Source organism: Microtus pennsylvanicus, chromosome X, assembly GCF_037038515.1.
Source record: "Microtus pennsylvanicus isolate mMicPen1 chromosome X, mMicPen1.hap1, whole genome shotgun sequence".
Taxonomy (NCBI): Eukaryota; Metazoa; Chordata; class Mammalia; order Rodentia; family Cricetidae; genus Microtus; species Microtus pennsylvanicus.
Window position 1 is genome coordinate 91,509,810 of NC_134601.1, and position 19,813 is coordinate 91,529,622.

At 43.4% G+C, this 19,813-nt stretch overlaps 1 protein-coding gene and 1 non-coding gene across 2 annotated transcripts in view; one reads left to right on the top strand and one right to left on the bottom strand.

Annotated features, from left to right (window-relative positions):
* Positions 1 to 5,418: 5,418 nt before the first annotated feature.
* Positions 5,419 to 19,813, bottom strand: part of Msn (moesin) — a 69,313-nt gene continuing 54,918 nt past the window's right edge. Inside the window, exons 4-13 of the mRNA XM_075956655.1 lie at positions 18,194 to 18,468; positions 16,534 to 16,617; positions 15,470 to 15,616; positions 13,465 to 13,561; positions 11,281 to 11,444; positions 9,966 to 10,096; positions 9,584 to 9,744; positions 8,482 to 8,574; positions 7,908 to 8,132; positions 5,419 to 7,461 (exon numbers count right to left, since the gene is read on the bottom strand). Coding sequence (XP_075812770.1) covers positions 7,297 to 7,461; positions 7,908 to 8,132; positions 8,482 to 8,574; positions 9,584 to 9,744; positions 9,966 to 10,096; positions 11,281 to 11,444; positions 13,465 to 13,561; positions 15,470 to 15,616; positions 16,534 to 16,617; positions 18,194 to 18,468 — 1,542 coding nt within the window. The 3' untranslated portion in view covers positions 5,419 to 7,296. The remainder of the gene's footprint in view (positions 7,462 to 7,907; positions 8,133 to 8,481; positions 8,575 to 9,583; positions 9,745 to 9,965; positions 10,097 to 11,280; positions 11,445 to 13,464; positions 13,562 to 15,469; positions 15,617 to 16,533; positions 16,618 to 18,193; positions 18,469 to 19,813) is intronic.
* Positions 19,523 to 19,635, top strand: LOC142841894 (small Cajal body-specific RNA 3). The gene has a single exon (XR_012909136.1).

Here is a 19,813-nt window from a genome sequence, read left to right on the forward strand (position 1 = left end):
AAATAAGATAGTATTTTCCAGTTTCACTAAGCCTGCAGGCAACAAGCTAGGCCTTTTGTCTGCGAGGTCCCTGGCCAGCAAGGGGCCCTGATCCTGTACCAGAAGATCCATCCAAGGGAACCTTTATCTGGCAATGGATGGAGATAGCGACAGAGACCCACACTGGAGCACTGGACTGAGCTCCCAAGGTCCAAATGAGGAGCAGAAGGAGGGAGAACATGAGCAAGGAAGTCAGGACCGAGAGGGGTGTGCCCACCCACTGAGACGATGGGGCTGATCTAATGGGAGCTCACCAAGGCCAGCTGGACTGGGACTGAACGAGCATGTGATCAAACCAGACTCTCTGATTGTGGCTGACAATGAGGGCTGATGAGAAGCCAAGGGCAATGGCACTGGGTTTTGATCCTACTGCATGAACTGGCTTTGTGGGAACCTAGTCTGTTTGGATGCTCACCTTCCTGGACCTGGATGGAGGGGGGAGGACCTTGGACTTCCCACAGGACAGGGAACCCTGACTGCTCTTTGGACTGGAGAGGAAGGGGGAGGAGAAGGGGGAGGGGAGGGAAATGGGAGGAGCGGAGGAGGTGGAAATTTTTAATAAATAAATAAATAAAAATTAAGTTAAAAAAAGGTAGTATTTTCCAACATTTTCAGTGAAAGACATCTTCCTGTCCTTACACGTAACGATTTATTTAATAATCCACAAACCTCTGAAGCATACAGATATTATTTCTTTGTAGATACAAAGCCCAGTACAGCAAGTACTTATAGCACTTGCAGGGGATTAGGCAAGCAGAACTAAGGTTCAAATTCAGGAAGCAGGTTCCTGAAGCTACGCTCTTCTGCAGGGATATAGCAAGGATAATACAGTATAACTCCTTTATCTTCCTAGTGACTACCAACAGAAGTGCTAGACCCCTTCTTCCTGTCACCCTGAGAAATCCACCATGGTGAAAGACCCCTTCTTTAAAAGGATTTCTTTGCATTCACCAACCTGGTGTTTTGTTCCTCAATGCTTCTTTCCAGTCAGCTTTCTCCAGTCTAGCTCCACGGAACCACACCTGCTCTAGAACACCATAGAAACAGAATTCTAAGAGAATGGCAGCTACCGGGGAGTCATTTTCTCCCTGGTTAGCAGCAGGCAGTGGGGTTGCCAGCATTCAGATTCTTTAAGTGCTGGTGAAACAATAGTGAGAGCTGAGAGCTAGCGGATGGCCTGCTGTATTTGGTGGCCAAGGATGCAGGGCACTGTGGGGCACATGGCTAAGTGTTCCCCAAACCGGTGCCATGTAGGAAGGACTCCTGGGAAAGGATGGAGTAGTGATGGACATGGCTTAAGCCTGCAGGCTTGAGCAGTGCCTTCCGGCTGTGACGATAACAGCTCTTTCTGCTAATCCTAATCAAGACAGCATGCATAAACTGGAAATGAAGGATTTGCACAGGACTATGTCTTAGAGAAACAGGGGTCATTAAAATCAGGCTCCCTCTTGAAATGTTTTCCCAGGCACATGAATTTCCTGGGCTTCAGGTGATGTATATTTCAAGTTTCTCAGAGAATTGCTTTGGTCGAGCCAGGCACCCAGATGTAAGAATTTTTAAATTCTTGGGCATGTCAGCCAACTTGGCCTCTCTGGTGTCCTGTGCTTTGGCTGTTTGCTGATGGGGAGCAGATGTGGAATTCTCCCCATCCCCCATTTTTGTTTAGGTGCGGTCATTTCTTTCTAGAACTCAATGGAATCTCATGCTGCCATTTCAGAAGTCTATCAGTGACATTTCTTTCTGTTACTGCTACACCCCCACTTACCATTAAAAATATGAGTATCAAGTCATTGACAGTTGATTAAAGTATGCTTATGGGCACGAGGACAGATGGAGGAATGACATCATGGCTCCCACTTTCCTATCTTCCAGATGGCACTTTCTAAGGACAGATAGCAGCATTTCCTCTTAGGCACAGCTAGCTTGCTCTCTGCTTGGAACAAGCTCCGTTTCTCTTAGAAGTAGACAATGAGCTTGGCTCCCTTCCTTCACTTGGGGATGCTGAGGCATTTTCAGAATTTCTTGTTGAAATTAAAACTTCAAGCATTAACTACACTTCCTGCTTCAAAAATTTTAATTAGACACAGCAAGAGCGCGCCTGCTGACTTAGAGTCCTGACCTATTTTTGCATGAAATGACTCATTGTTGGGATTGTATTGAATGTTGGATTTCTGCGCTGTGTTTATTACCCATGCTGGATTTGTCTTCTGATGGTAAATGCAAAGGAGCCACATGCTCTAATATTGCTGCAGGATTTTACCTGGATTACCAGGATTTTACCACTAATAAAATTTTTATGTGCCGTACTTTTAAAATAAAGCTTGATTCTTAAATCAAAAAAGAATTATGCTACATATATTCTTTTATGATTTCCTTGTTTTATACAACAGAATATCTGTGAGTGCCATTTATATGTTTCAGTAATATATTTACTTATGTTCCTGAGTAATGTAGCATATAAATATGCTGGAAATTGTTTATTCACTTTAACTCATTGGAGATGTCTCCTGATAAGCATCATTTTACATAGTATTGCTGTGGCATTTGGCATTTACAAGCAGCTACTGTTTACCTACAGTGTACAAAATAACAAGTTGCATTGTGATATTTTTTTCTCTTACTCACTTTCCCACTAACCCCCCCTTCCCACTCATTTCTCTAGACCAAGTCACATCAAAGACTCATACGCAGTTGTAAGAAATAATAAAGAGCGGCTGGGGAAGGCTCAGCAGGTTTAGAATACTTGTTGTTCTTGTGGGATGCAGGTTCAGACCTCAGCACCTACATGGCTGCTCACGCCTGCCTTCAACTTCAATTCCAGGGGATTTGTCACACAGTTCTGCTCTCTAAGGTAAGGACAGCAGGCATGCACACAAATATGCATGCAGACAAGGTATTTATAGACATAAAATATAATATCTTTTTAAAAGAAACAATGAAGACACTACAAAGACACTTCACTCAGGTCTGTCGGGGGTGGCATCCTACACATCATCATGCATCCCTGCCAAGATAATAAGAGAGACAGCTATGATATAGAACACAACATACAAGCTCTACTCTGCATACCTTCTACCCTGTTCCTTTTTTCTATTCATTTAGCTAATTTTTCTTGGTTTGCTCATTTGTCTAGGAAAAAGTCTGCAACTCATTGTGCAACAACAAAGGCTGACCTCCTCCAGCACTGTTCTTCCAGTGCCGTAGCCCCATGGTCAGCTTCTGTACCTTGATTCTTAACTACTGGAAAGCACTAATCTATTCTTTATTTCTTTTCTTTTTTCTTTTTTCTTTTTTTTTTTTTTTTTTTTTTTTGGTTTTTCGAGACAGGGTTTCTCTGTAGCTTTGGAGCCTGTCCTGGAACTAGCTCTTGTAGACCAGGCTGGTCTCGAACTCACAGAGATCCGCCTGCCTCTGCCTCCTGAGTACTGGGATTAAAGGCGTGCGCCACCACTGCCCGGCTCTGTTCTTTATTTCTGCAATAGTGTCATTCCTAGAGTGACAAGCAGTGTGACATAGTCATTTGGACGAGCACAAATGCAAACCTGATAACTAACATTCCTCCCGTCTGTAGTAGTTGGACGTGGGAGGTAAGGGCAGAATCGCCACAAATTTGAAGCCAGCCTGGTCTATATAGTCAGTTCCAGGATAATCTCATGTGCGGTCTGAAAGCCTGTCTCAAACAAATGAATCAAAACAAACAAAACCCTCAATTCACTGTTTTGTCTTAGTTTGGCGGTGGGAGGGGGGCACAGTTTGTAGAGGTCATTGAAATTCCTTGTGTCCTGCTCCACCTTCAAAGCCAGCAACACGGTGGTGTCTTCTTTTAGCTCATCCTCTCCATCTTTTAAGAGGTCTTGAGATCATGCTAGAATGATCTGGATATTACAGCATCACCTCTAATCTATCTCAAAACCCTTAGCCTAACCACACTCATGTAGTTGTTTCAATGTCTATTGCTCATTTCTTGAGCCCTAGAGGTTGAACTATGGCCTCATGCGTGCTAGGAAAGTGTTCTACCACTGAACTACATACATCCTTAGCCCTCTCCTTGCCCTTTGAGTTTTCCTTATTAGTACTTTGTGGTAAACATACAAAGAAATGGATTTCGTTGTGGCATTTGTATTTATCACTATACTTTTTCATTCATTTCTCTCCTCCTGTACACTTTGACACCCTTGTCTGCATTCATCCCTTTCCTCAAGTACTTCTTTCTTTCTTTAAAAAAAAAAAAGAGCTCTTAATAGTTAAGGATAGCCTAGAACTCATTCTGGCCCCCGGCCCGCAGAGTGTGTGATCTTTTGGTCCATGTCTTCTGTGTAGGTAGGATTACGAATCTGTGCCACTGGGCCTGGTTCCTTTGGGTCTGAGGATTTTTGTTTCTTTATTTTATATTTTGAGACAGTGTTGATAAGCCCAGGCTGGCCTCAAACGCCATACGTAACTGATACTTTGCCTCAAAAGCTAAAAGTTTTCTAATATTTGAAAACTGGGTCTCTGAAGGATTACATTTAGCAGACATGCTGACAAAGGATTGTTGAGAGAATTCACAATGTAGGTGTAGTAAATTAGCTTTCCTTCCAAATCTTTGCATCCCAGGAGGGGAACAAGTGGGAATGTCAGGTCCAAGAAAGTCTAGACCATTGTTGTCTGGATCTCAATTTCTTCATCTACATGAAGACAACCACTTCTAAGCTACAGAATTTACACGCTTTATAAACTCCAAGTACCACCCACTTCAGTCAACATCCTCCACTGCCTTCTCTAACAAGACCCAAGGGAGTTTCCCTGTCTTTCGTTAGCAGTGCAGTAAAGGAAGGGTGGTGGGGAGCAAAATGAGTCAGAAATCTTCCAGACAAGGAGGCAGAACAGGGGCTGACCCTCCCAGGAGTGTGCCAGAGATAAGGAGCCTAACCATACTTGATGGCAAATTCCTGGAACATCAGCACAGAGGCGGCAAAAGCAAGAGGATCTTGAAGTTAAGGCCAGCCTAGGTTACCTAGCCTCAAAGCACCATGCTCCACTGCCAAGAAAGACTAGGAGTATCTCGTGGTTAATGCAGGTCCCGTAGCCACACCAAACAACTGGGTTGTGAGCCTTCAACAGATGAGCTGTTTCTCCAACCCATACTGGCAGAACATGTCAGGAAGTAGCAAAAAAGGAACAGATCCGTCAGCTCCATCACACCTGTAACCTCAGGACTGAATCTGCTTGCTCTTGATTTAGTGGTGTTTAAAGCCAGTCCTTCCTATTAAAATAAAGATAACTATATTCCTCCTTTCACTAGAACTTAAGTCAAGGTAAAATGTGCTAAAAGATAGAAAGGTAGCCTATGGACAAGAAATTACAATGAAATACGCAGAAAGAAAGATCGAGTCACAGTGAAGTCTTCCTAAATTTTATTGGCACTGAAATAGAACACAGATTGAGCACAAACCCCTCCAAAACAATTATTTAAAAAACAAAAATACACAAAAAAACCTGAATATAAATCTAACCCCCCAAGTCTCTGTGGGGGTGGGTTATTGCCCTTAATGCAGCTAGATTGCCCCACAATTCCAGGTTTGACTTTAGCCAATATAGGGCAGCTCACCGAGTGTCAATATAATTCACAGCAACGCATACAAGATTACCCAAGGTTAAGTAAGGGGCATGGGCTGAGGGAGGCTTTGGGCTCGGGATACTGAATGGAGGGACTCAACCCTGGGGAAAAGGCAAATAGAAACAATAAAACCAAATATTAAGTACATTTTAAATGGATTGTATGACCTATAGTGACAGGTAAACCACTAATACTGAAGTCTTCATACATATTGGTTTTGGCAAAATATTTTCTAATACAGTATATACTTCCCAGATATGGGGTAGGGGTAGTCAAAATAATGAAGCTAAAATGATCCCACTCCAAGACTAGCATCTCTAATAGTGCATTAGCCAAAAAAGAAGTAGAAATCAATATCAAGTTAGCTATCCCTAGAATATATAATACTGGTAAAAAATTAGAAGAGCACAATGTGACAAAAAGAGGAAGCAGCTTCTCCAAAATGGAGGGAAGGGTGTGGGACTGTGAAGGGACAAGGCCAGAACACCCAGCGGCTTTCTGGATGTAGCTCCAAGGGACAGCACAGCTAGCGATGCGACCTGGGTTAGAGATTTGTCAGAAGCAGGACCCACTCACCACTCGGGACTGGGTAAGCTGGGGAAGGACTACTGGGTGACTGAAGAAGAAGAGCTACTCTTACTTGTCATAATGTCTATCTGTGAAGCAGGAACAGTGGTCCAATCAGCTCTGGGTGGGAGGAGTCTAGAACTCCTGGCAGAGAAAATACTTAAGCCAGGAATAACCATGTCTCCCTTTGTGGCAAGAGCCTTAGATGTAACTGGCTAGGTTTGGGGGTGCTCGTCCTCTCTGTCCTAGCTGGAAGAGAACTAGAGACTGGAGAGGACAGGGACAGATTCAGAGATGGAACCAGGAACATGGACTAACATGGAGGTAGCCCTACCCATAGACCTAACTTGATAGAAAAAAGGCGCTAAAGATGCGCAGTGGCAAGAGGCTTTCTAGGTTGTTAGTGTGCTCTCTTGAACGCACTGTTTCCGTCATCCCTTTATCCCTCCTTGATTAGAAACTGAGTCCCCGAGCACAGGGATGAGGCTTATTGGGACTGAATTTGTAATAGGCCCAACACGGGAGGTAGAGGAAATAAGAATGACTAAACATCTCTTTACCCTCCAATTGTTACTAAGCCTAAATGACTTGAAAAGGGATGGACAGGAAGAGGCCAAATCCTTCGTCAGCTGACATGCTAATAGACAGAGCCAAGGCCGTACTTCTGTCCCTAAACCACACAATATTCTAACTCTGCAAATCACAAGACTTGGAAAAAAGTCAAGGGATGGGAGCTAGCTATCAGCCTATTTTACACTTGAGTCCTAGAGGAAGACAGTAAGTGGGGAGTGCTTGCCAAATCAAAAGGAATGAGCCTGTGAGCTGGGGAAACAGGACCTACTCTAGAAAGCTAGGCTGAATGTGACAGAAAAGAAGGAGATTCCATTGGCACCACAGTGGGCCATATGTTTGCCCAGGGATCTGAGTCGGGGGACTGAAGGGCTAAATTTGGTCCCATGGCTATACTGAATGCTTGGCATGGCTCCAAGGCTTTTCTAGTTAGTGGCTCCAGCACAGTGTTAGTTAGGCAAAACTAGAGGAGTGTGGGGACAAGGAAGGAGGAGGAGGGGTCCCTAAAGGCTGAATGCCCACTACATGGACTCAAACTCATCAATGCGCTGTTTGGTATTGCCCTGCCGGATCTGGCGCAGGGTCTTGTATTTGTCTCGTCCCAGCCGCATGTTCTCAGCATGGATCATGTCATTGGCAGTCTTCTTGGACTCGTCTCGGGCATTGGCCAGCTCTGAAGTAAGGGCCTGTGAGGATGCAAGAGGAGTCAAGGGTCAATGGCTTCTTCTCATCCCAATTCCACGCCTTAGATCAGATTTCTCTCCTTTGTTATTTTATCTCCTCTTTCCTAGCCTTATGATCCACATGTGCATGCGCATACACGAGCCTGCACCACATACACACAGCGGAGAATGAATTAATGGTGGCTATCTCTTGATAGTAGAACAATCAGAATAATACTCCAAATATTCAAGTAGTAATTTGGTTAGCCAGGTGTTTTCTGAACAGAGAGAAGTAGGAAGTAGGAGAGAGCTAAATGAGGCATTCTAGGGTATGCCTAGTGAGTGTCTTCCCTTTAGGTTTCTATTGTCCCAGCCTCCTATTCAGCATGGACATCACCACAGCATGTATACCCTAGCTCTAGCAAAGGTCATCACACAGTCTCCTTGACCTTTTGGCACAGCCTGGATACCTTAAGATGCTTCTGCACACGCTCGTTCTTCTCTGCCTCAGTGGTACGCTCCTCTTCACTGCGGTCCTTGGCCATAGCATCAGCCCGCAGCTCAGCACTGGCCTCTGCCCCATTCTCGTCCTGCTCATCCTGGTCATTCTCAGCAGGCTCAGCTACATGAGGGGTACTCATGGCCGTCTTCAGCTCAGCACGGGTCTTCTCCAAGTCCTCCTGTACCATCTGGGCCTGGCCAGTGACAGAAAAAGAAGGAGCGGCAGTCAGATCGGGTAACTTCTGCTAACCTAATCATACCTAGGAAGACAAGTCTAGTAAGAGACCAATTAGGACCAATGACTTTATTGGTTTGATTCTGAAGTATTTTTTAATTGAAAATAAGAGTGATAGTATCAATTTCCCATGGGTATTGGGGAATTCTAAAGTATTTGAGAAAGCTTCGAATACCTTTTCCCATAAGGACTGAAAAAATGGTGTTTGTCTAAAAAGCGGGGAGTCTAAATCTAAGAAAGGCAAGGACTGGAATATACACACAGCATACTCTTTCCCACAATGTTTCACTTTGGATTCTGTATCTTACCTTTTGCTGCCACTCCACAGCCTCGCTCTCCTTCTTCTTTCGGGCCATTTCCAACTGCGAGATCCGTGATGTCAGCTCTGCCATTTCTGCAGCCTATAGGCATATTAGAAGCCTGTAAGGGCTTGACCTTTGGCTTTTCAGGATCCAGACAGAAGCCTGTAACCCCAGTTCCTCTGTGGAACTGGGACGCAATTGGCTACTCCATTTCTTACCGCCCTAGGGACTCTTGAAACCAAATTACTCCACTCTTGACCCCTTCATAAGTCACAGGTCCCCTCCTAGACTACAGGCCTCCTTAAGGCAGACAATTGGTCATCTCTGCCCCTCTTCCCCTCTTAATGTTGTCAAATGTCTATGCAGTGGCCCTCAGCAAAGCTTGGAAGTCACTGCTTCAAGTAGCAAATGTTTCACTGCTATCTCAGGGGTCCACGAAGACTGCTGCTACCAGAACAAATAAATGAATTATTAATATCATAAGGCAATTTATGCAGTGGGGAAGAGTTTATACAAGCCCATATCCCTTGAGCAAATTTCTCATGACATCTTTTTCCTGAGAGATACTAACTCATCAATACTACAGAAAGGAAGGGGCTATCTTAAGGAAATTTGGCCCTAGATAAGTCACAGAACCCGTGTTTTATATATGATGTCAGGGAGGGAATCTTTCAAAGGAGACTGGAAGGATTGGAAAACCTTCATGACACACAGCAGTGTCCTCTGACAAGTCTCTCAGCCTCCATGATTCCCAAATTCCTTGTCTAGTCACATTATTCTCTATGGGGTTTAATTGCACAGGGCTACTGAAGAAAGAAACAGAAGAAAGCAAGAAATGAGGAAACACGGCAAAAGCAACTCATGGCAGGTCCTCTTCCTTTTCCTTTCTCAGGTTACAGGATCAGATCTCTATCTAAGAAAATAAATGAAACCCAAGGGCTATGGGAGACTGTGGGCCATACTAATGATACTTCAGCTTGCTTTTGAATGAATGCTTAGAGACCTTTGGGATGCAAATGAGCTAGAAGGACACAGAAATTTATAAACCAGTAGGGGGGCAAGCAAGAAAACTGCATGCACACAGCCCCAGCCCAAGAAGCCACTTTACCAACTGTTCCTGGGTCTTCTTCTGGTCCTTAGAAGCCTGCAACAGGGCCTCCTTGGCTTCTTCAGCTTCTTGACGCTCCCTGGCCAGTTTTTCAGCCTCACTCTGGGCACGCTTCCGTTCCTGCTCAAGTTCTAGGGCCCTGCGGGTCTGTTCTTCCAGTTCTGGTAGAAAAGGAGGAAATTGATAGAGGGCTCAGAGATGAAGATGACACACTAATGTGCTTGCTACAAACTTTGCACTTCAAGGCCCAGTGGTTCCAACAACTTTTTCTCGACAAATTCCTTATCTACTCTGTGGCCACACCTGGATTACGTAGTCTTATTCTGCAGCTCGGGGTGAGGTTCTGAGGAAACTTGGCCTCCACAGTGATGCTAAGCCTTACCTTGCTGAGCCTTCTTGGTCTGCTCCTCGATCTGCTTCAGCTTCTCCATCAGCTCTTCCTTCTCCCGTTCAATCTTCTCCTTCTCTTTTTCTGCCAACTCACGCTTCTTCTTCTCATTTTCCAGCAGAGCACTAGAAAAGAGAAGGAGGGATGCTTACAGGACAGCAAGGTGCAAGGAGCCTCGAGGAGTTCCGCAACCTGAGTCTGTTAGCTCCCATCTTCTCTACGTAAGGCAGAGCTTGTGATCAAGGACCACTCTCACTTTCCTCCATAATCTAGCCATCACATCGCAGCCCCACACAGAGTTCCATGCTCAGTCCATTTACCTTAAATTCATGAGCCCTAAACGGGACTGCTGGTACTGCAAGTAACCACCTAGACCAGATGGCTTTGCTCTTGTTCTCAACCCTTCCATCTGTACAATAGTTTACTAACGCTTGCACTCCGTCTTACAGCTTTATAGCATGGTGAGGTTAGGTTTTATGCTTCAAGTCTACAGCTAGGGCTAACTTGGCCTGCCTTAAACCTTAGCTTTAGGTTCCCCTTTCCCAGATTTTGTTGCTTATCTAGAATATGTCTTTGCTTTTTCTGGCCTCACTACTTATTCAAGGAAGCATTTTTTTTTGTTTTAAAGACTTTATGAATTTTTATTTTATGTGTGTGTGCTTTTCTATGTGTATATAAGTACACAACATGCACGCAGAGCCCACAGAAACTGGAAGGTGCCAGATCCCCTGTAAGTGGAGTTACAGATGGTTGAGAGCTGCCATGTGGGTGCTGGGAACTGAACCTGGGTTTTCTGCAAGAGCAGCAAGCAATCTTAACTGCTGAGCCATCTCTCCAGCCCCTAGGAAGCATCCTTAGACCTTGGCTCTACCTGTCTTTACTCTCAGACCTCTCAGAATGCTTGGCATGCACTTTTCCCTATTGCATATGCTAAACAATTTGTCTATTTTATCTGTCTCCTACTACTAGAAAGATGGGCTGTGGTGGCACGCGTCTTTAATCCCAGCACACGGGAGGCAGAGGCAGGTGGATCTCTGTGAGTTTGAGGCCAGCCTGGTCTACAAGAGCTAATTCCACGACAGGCTCCAAAGCTACAGAGGAAAAACAAAACAAACAAATAAACAAACAAACAAACAAAAAAGCAAAAATGTCTGTGCTGAGATTGAATATATGGGGTTTCCTCCCCTTCACAGTTCATATGTCCTGGTCCTGGGCTGATGGGACACCCTAAGCAGTCTAGGAAGCTTTTGGAAACTTCCTTATCACAACATAGAGTTGGGACTATGAATTCCAGCGCTACGGCACCTACCGCTCCATCTGCTTCTGGTGCTTTTCTTCCCGTGCCTGTGCCTTCATCTGCTGAACCTCAATGGTGTCAGGCTTACGCCGACGCATGTACAGCTCATGATTCCCCATGCACAGGGCCAAGATCCTCTTATTAATCCGAAGACGAGGAGCATAGAACACAAAGTCCTGGAGGGAAAAAAAGCAGCTGAGTTTTTCAGGGCTGACAAAAGGGCTCACGTATGCCCTTGAGCACACAATGCATGCATGCACACACCAGAAACAGCATACCAAATTTCAAAATTTTTAAAGTTTGGAGGAAGTGACCTTCTGGCTTCTGTAAAGCTAAACCCCAAAGTACTGGACCTATTGTATAACCCAATCGTTTGCACTCCAGTAGAAATACTATATCAGAGTAAGGAAAGGGGTTTTCCTAGAGTCAATTGCCAGGGTAGTGGCAGACTCAAGGCTAGAACCCAAGTCTGTTATCTTTGACACCAATTTTTCTTCAACTCTGTTAATGAAAAGCAGCCCTTGGCCAGCAAGATGGCTCAGGAACTAAAGGGGAGCCTGCTACCAAGTCTGACAATAAGACTTTTGATGCCCGAAAACAACATAAAGAAAGAAAATCATTTCTCGCAAGTTGTTCTCTTACCTCCATGTATACATCATGGAATGCACATCCTTTTAACCCCCTCCACACAAAATAAACATGGAAAATAGAAAAGGAAATCTTAAAAAAAATAGAACTCTCTAATACTTTATCGGGAGTGTGTTTTTCTGTTACAGTATTTTTTTCAGGTTTTGAAATTAATTTCTTATTGATTCACAGATGGGACCGTAAGAGGGCCATGGCCTTGAATTAAGCCAATATGGAAGTCAGCCAGATAGTGGGAAAGAGTCCACATGGCAGAGGGATCTTTATACAAAGTGTGAAAAAGCCGAAAGCACCAGAGAATGCATACTTAGGTTCTGGTCAGCACTGGAGGCCAAACCTCGGAAGAGAACAAAAGGGAAGAGCTACGGTTTTCTGCATCAGAATACAGCAGGATACGCACAGCACTTCCAGCACTTCCGACAGACCTCATGACAACTAACAGAGACTCAACCACAGGGTAGGCACTTGGGAAGGGAAAGTACACTAGCTAATTAACGAGATAATAATTACTCCTACTACTTCTTTACCTTAGCTTAAGGTGGATTGACTTTTCTGAGTGGTACTCCCTTGGATGAGTGATTAACTGGCCCAACTGGATCACCTCTTAAGGGAGCAGACGATGCCATGTCTCTGTACCTAGATGTCTAGCTACAGTTCTCAAATGAGTCTCAAAGGGCCTCCTGGACTCTAGTCAACAGGTATACTATGGGTGTCGACGCCATTTCTATAATTTCTGAAAAGTGTGTTCTAGTTACAAGAAAGCAAGTTGTAAGAACACAAGTATCTAAATTTCTTCAATATCAACTGTCTTGATTGATATTTGTTTTTTAAAGCCTTTGATTTAACCTGGCTTTTTATTTTATTGAAAACTACATACATTAGCACTTCATGTCCATCACGCCACCCTATTCATGTGCCTCCCCCAAATTCATGATCTCTTTCAAGATTATTATTGTCACATACTAAATAAACGAACAAATAAAATGTAAAAATAGAAAGGCACATTTTAGAGGATCTGGCGATGCATGGATGTAATTCAAGCACTCAGGGGCTGAAGCTTTAACTTTAAGTTAAGGCCAGGCTGGGCTAAAGTGAAACTTCGCCTTAAAAACTCATGGGTAAAGAAATATGTGTAAAGTAAATGCTTTAATCTTCTTTTATTGAAAGTTTTACAAGGTAAATTTGTAATGTCACCTTTGAATTTGAACTTCTGGCTCTGCTTTCTCTCCACAATTAAACACAAGCCAAGTACACGAAGAGTACATTTTGGGGACTTTAGGAAGCTGAGATAATTGCAAAGCAGCAGCACTTAAGACTTCCTGTAGCACAGCTCACCCACAAAGGGGGCTTGACAATAGAGAGCGACCGAATAACAGGTATGACCTGGCCAGTTCTCAGCATCAACTTCCTCTGACAGAATGTTCTGTTGTGAACAAGCTACACACAAAAGAAAATGGAGAGGCAGGCGAACCCAATGACGTGTTTGCTCTTAGAATGATCTAAGCCTTGGCAAAAATCTGCCAAGCAGAGTCAAAGAGAGGAGTCACTCACCGGGGCTTTTTTGTCAATAGGCTTGATGACAAATTTCTTATCATTGAAGGAGATATTTCTGATTTCACTCCAAGGGAAGCCAATCTTAGGAGTCAGTCTGCAGAAACAGGAGTCAACAACACCATGACAAGGAGAAAGCAAGGAAGAAACAGACCTAGCACCTTGCCTCACCTCCAATCCCACTCTATCCACTAACATAAACTTCTCCCTTGATGAGAGAGACCTACTGTCAACTCGGCTGCTGTTAATATACTTATTGCCCTTTGTTTTGTCCCATTTGGGGTTGAAGCAAATACCTTGTAAAGACCTTCTGGAGAATCTGCAGCACTGTTTAACTGAAAACCTTCTATACTTCATCATTAACTTTTGGAAGATAAATAATGAACTCTAAGATTCAGTCAGCAAATGGAACAATAATCTCATGATTTCACCAAGAGCAGACTGGGGGGAGGGGAAATAAATAAGAAACACAACAGTACAGCAAGACTTATAGGCCAAAAGTCACTTAATTATAACACGAGGCTTGAACTTTATGAACCCTCACAAAACTGATATTAGGTCAGCACTGTCCAAAAATTATAATTATATAATATAAAATATAATTTTATAAGGCTCACATTTATACATTTCCTAGGAGCTATAGGAAAATGGATAAAAAGGAAATATTATGATCTAATTATTAAGGTTTAATTAACACTATAGATCCTAATACTATCATTTGAACATATATATCAACATTTAAAACTATGGGTACATTTTACACTGCTGAAGTTTGAATTATTTTCACATGAGGAAGCAGATGAAACAAGGTTCACATAGTCCAGGACAGCAATTGTGCTGGCTGGTTTTAGGTCACCTTGACACAGCTCCAGTCATCTGAAAAGATGGAACCTCAACTGAAAAAAATGCCTCTGGAAGATCCGGTGGTGGTAGGGCATTTTTTAAATTAGTGATTGAGGGGTCCACCCCATTGTGGTTGGTGGCATCTGATGGCCTTGAGTTCTATACGAAAACAAGCTGAGCAAGCCATGCTTGCTAGTAAGCAGCATTTCTTCATGGCCTTTGCATCAGCTCCTGCCTCTGGGTTTCTTCCCTGTTTTATTCAGTTCCTGCCTCTCTGTTTTTAATGATAAATATGGAAGAGCAAATGAAATAAACTCTGTCCTCCAGGCAAGTTGCTTTTGGTCATGGTGTTTCATCAGAGAAGTGGCAATCCTAAACCTCAGTCTTAACAGCCTTGAATTAACTATGTATCCAAGGCTGGCCATGAACGCCTGATTCTCCCTGCCTGCACCTCCTGAATGCTAGGTTAGCAGGCATGCACTGTCATACCCAGCATAATTTAGCTATTACATGCCTCCCGAAAGATCATTTGTTAAATGGTGGGTTCTTAGATAATGGTGTTATTAGTGGTGGCAGATGTTTGTGAATGGGGCCTGGATGGAGGAAGTAGGCTACTGGGGGCATGCCCTCGAAGGAAATACTGGGATTCCAGTCTCTTCCTCTTTCATCGTCTATTTCTCAGCTGCCAGGAGGTGAGCAACTACGTGCTCTCCACAACACAATTCTACCTCAATACGGGTCCGAAACAACTGCACCACATAACTGCAGATTCAAAACTCTAAAAGCACAAGCCAAAATCTACCTTTTCTCCTTTAAGCTGATTTCTCTTGGGAATTCTTTTACAGGCACAGAAAGATTATGAGCACACATCTTTTTCTCATAGTGGTTCTTCTAATTGTAGTATGCTGTTTAAAGTTATTACACATCTCAGTTGTAATGACATTTTAAATGTTCAATACTCGCATCTGGCGAGTGACTACCATAATAATCGTACAACTCTAGTCAATATAGAACTAAGGAAGCTGTACAAACATATGGCTGGACTTCATTAGGTAGAAAAATAACTGAGATGGGATTCAAATGGTACTGCCTTGCTCTGCAGTAAGGAATCGCATCTATGTTTAAGACTAATCCAAATAACTTGGAGAAATCCGAGGTATACCTGTCATTCTGCTCATAGATGTTGAGTCCCAAGGCATCCACACCCAGCCATAGCTCTGAGCCTTTCTTGTTCTTGATGCTGAAGTAGTTCACACCATACATCTCCAGGTCTTGAGCAATCTTGAGATATTCCAGGACAGCATCCTCCCTAAATGACGCAGAATGAGAGAGGGATTATCACAAAATAGAGCTCCAGCAATATAAAAAAAAAGTCAGCCTGATCTGTGTTTCTGACAATGGTCTTGCACGTAGGATTGGGAAACAGACTGTAAGCAAATGATGAGTAACAGGAATATACATGATTTCTGTTAAACAAAAGCTGCCGATAGGAACCCAAAGAACAAGGAGAAGTTGTCCCTTGTCTTCTGGAATACTAACCCTACAGAAGTTATGTTCTCCCTCCTTTGCATTGTGACATCTTTGTATAGAAGCGCCTTCCTAGCAGAACTGAGACAGAGTGATGACAGTAAAATGAGATTTGTTCCTCAGCCATCAAATTCTTTTACAATATTTAGAGAGTGTTCCTGAAGGATAATGCTCTTATACAATGCAAAGATTTGTCACTTGTATTAGTTTAACAAAACACTGATTAGCCAGGAGCCAGACAGAAAATATAGGCAGGGCAACCAGACTAGGAGAATTCTGGGAAGAGGGAGTCAGTTGCCACCCAGATGCAGAGGAAGCAAGATGAAAATGAAGGTTGTTCTATATCCTTCTGACACATACCCACATTCACACAACATGTATCACACACACGCATATATATACACACATATGCAAAATAAAAAACAAAAGATGAAGCCCTGATTTGATAATTAATGATCTTTTCAAGTTAAAGTCCTTTACATTAAAATTTTGATCTTGTAAATTTAAAAAGAAGCCTAAATCTAAATTACAGTCTTACAAGGATTCGAGTTTGCCTTCCATATTTAAGTCCCAAAATCATTCCTCTCTCTCTTTCTTAAAATGCACCAACTTCCCTAATCATTTGCCTCTTCTTTGTAGGCCCCATCCTCATCCTTCTTGCAAGGCCAGTGAAGCTCACAGCTGGTAGGCGAGGCTTACCTGAGCATGCCTCGGTGCTCCTCATGCCACACCTGGATCCGCTCTTCCCACTGGTCCTTGTTGAGTTTGTGCTGCTCCAAGACTCTAGAAAGACAATGAATGATAAAAAAAAATTGCAGACAAAAGACAGGAGGGAAGGGAAGCGCACTCAGTTCTCTATAGAGTTGATGCAAATATAAAGTTAGACCACTGAGGTCCTGCTGAATTCATACAGACAATGAGAGTTGAACATACCTAAACAGACCTAAGGGACTTCCTAAAATAAGAGCTCCAAGAACAGAAGACCAAACAGGACAATGGATCATTCTCTTTATTCATTCATAAGTTAATTCCCTATCTATCTATCTATCTATCTATCTATCTATCTATCTATCTACCTACCTACCTACCTACCTACCTACCTACCTACCTACCAACCTACCTACCTACCTACCTACTTACCTGAGACAGGATTCATCTATTTGTTTGTTTGTTTGGGACAGGGTTTCTCTATTTTATAGCTCTGGCTGTCCCGAAACTGATTATGTAGACCAGGCTGGCCTCAAACTCAGAGAGCTCCCCCTTCCTCTGCCTCCCAAGTGCTGGTATTAAAGGCCAGGCCCTCTTTCTTCCTTCAACCAAAAAGCTAATAATGTGTTGCATCCCCAAACTCAACAATAATGCATCAGGAGTCCATATTAAGTGGCTAACAGCAGAGACAGGCAGAGATATTCTCTCCTGCATCCCCTTGGTGTTTATGAGACAGTTTTGTGTACTGTGCAGGGAATTAGCCTCAAACTACTCTGAAGGAACCAAGAGGTCTGACCCATAATTCTACCAGATTATTAAACAAGGCCTGCTTTAAATACGCCATCTTGGACATTGTGGCCCTTACCACAAAAGTTTCCAGGGGCACAATTCCTATCCCTAAGATCTCCTGATGGTGTGTGCACAGACCACAGCACCAATTCCACTAGGGATCCCTGAGTCAGGCTTGCTTCACTTTTCTTCTCCTGCTCTAATCCAAAGGCTTATGGAAATAAATAGCCATCTGATGCAAAATGAAACAAAACCTTCGAGGTTGAAAAAAGAATCATCAATACATTGGGGGTTCAGGCCAGTTCCGGCTCAAATGTGGGAGATGGGGCGAATCAGAACGAGTACCCCTGTATTTCTCTTTCCTGAGCCAGAAAATAAGGAAACCTCTTGCCTTGTTTATTTGGCATTGTCATGATGTTAAAACAAAAATATTAAGTGTTTATGAGCTTTCACCTTTGCAGTTTGCAAAATCAGAACACTGTATAGAATGGTACCCGTGGCTTGCCTATTTCTCTCTCTCCTGTGAATTTCTAAAAGAAAATCTCATCAGTGCAAAAGAAATGGAAACAGGGGAGGACAAAACAAATCAACCCATCTTTGCTTCTATGTAAGCGCCGATCTCCAGGGTAATGAAGCTTTGAAATCAGGGAGACAAAGGGGAAAAACGCTTTTTGAAGACCAGAAATACAATAGGATATAAGACTATATGCAAATGTGTCTCTGAGCAGCACAGCAGTGTTTAGACAAAACCTAGTGAAAAGAAACTTCTCTGGCACCCCATAGGGAGTGGAATTAGCCAGTGTTTGGTTGTTACCCATGACCCACTTTAGCTAGGTCAAGGAAGACCAGGGTACCAACTCACCTCTGGGGCAGCAGCTTATCTCCAGCCAGGTAGCCAGACTTGTGCACTTCCTTATTGAAGTCACCGTACTTAGACTGGACGGCATAGGAGGCCAAGAGCACAGCAGTTTCAGGTGGGCAGTAGATGTCATCATTGAGAATGCCCTCCTTCACTTGCAGGAAGAACAGGCGCTGGGTGATGTCCTGGATCAGTTCCTCAGACACATCCTCTGGGTAGAACTTGGCCCGGAACTTGAAGAGCAGTGGACTTTCCTTCCGCACATCCTGTGCAGTCACCTGGGAGGAACACGGAGGTTATAGAGGCTCTCGAACAATAGACTCTGGTGATGGGAGCGAGTCTGTGATGGGAATGATAGGAGCGCTGAGAGAGCTTAAGTTCAGGTAATCTCCCAAGGCTGAAAGGCCACTCTCCTCGTAATTTAAAACGAAACAAAACTAAACTAAAACTAAAACACAGAAGCACTGCATTACTTTCACTGGGGAATCTTATTCTTCTACGCTATAAACTACTGGAGATGAGCAAATCTGGTCGAAGCCACAGAATTGGCTAGGTTAGACAGCCACCAGATGACTGTGCAAAGCCTGAAAAATCATTCCTAATTTGTCCAGCAAAAGTGGCTACTGCTGTGGCCACCGGCATGCCTCAGAGGGTAAAGACACTTGTTTCCAAGGCTATGACCTCATTTAGAACTTAAGGAAGAACAAAATGGAAGAGAGGATTGACATGGCTCCCATGACGTGCATGCACGCACACATAAACATGCACAGACATAGTAAATAAATGTAATTTTACAAAGCTCCATCCTTTAATAGAACAAAAGCTTTGGAGCAAAAGTGAGACCCACCTCTAGATACAATCAGGAAAATAAGCTGGAGCACAGTATTGAGACCTCTAGGATCAATGGCAAACAGTTTGGGGGTATAGGGAGAAAAGTCTGCTAGTTGTCTGCAGACATTACATGGGGTGGTATTTGGGCTCTTTCTTACAAATTACAGGCTTTGAGAAAGGGATCTCAACACCTTAAACCACTAAAAGCTTAGGTCTGCAACAAGTCTAAAATAAAGAATCATCTCCACTCCTTTTGGCGTGGCCATCTTGCTCAGAATTCAAAGTGGAAACTCAGCAACCTTCCCTCAGTTGAGTCCTCTGCCTCTATCTTGTTGAAAGTAATCAGGGAAAGCATGGTGTTGGGCTACCTGTAATTCCAACACTCTAAAAAAACGGAAGATCAGGTGTTCAAGGTCACCGTCTGCTATGTGTGGAGCCTATATGTGGAGATCAGCCTACAACAAGAAACCCTTTCTCTAAATACAAAAGGAGGGTGGGAGTTCTGGAAGCTCCAATACCAGCCATGCAGACCTGAGAAAACACAATCCTACATAAAAATGGACATATCTGACTTAGGACAGCTGACTAAGTCTGGTTGCTCCCCTCCAGATAACTTTTTTTTTATTTTATTTATTTATTTATTTATTTATTTATTTATTTATTGAGACAGGGTTTCTCTGTAGCTTTGGTGCCTGTCCCGGAACTAGCTTTTGTAGACCAGGCTGGCCTCGAACTCCCAGAGATCCGCCTGCCTCTGCCTCCCGAGTGCTGGGATTAAAGGCGTGCGCCACC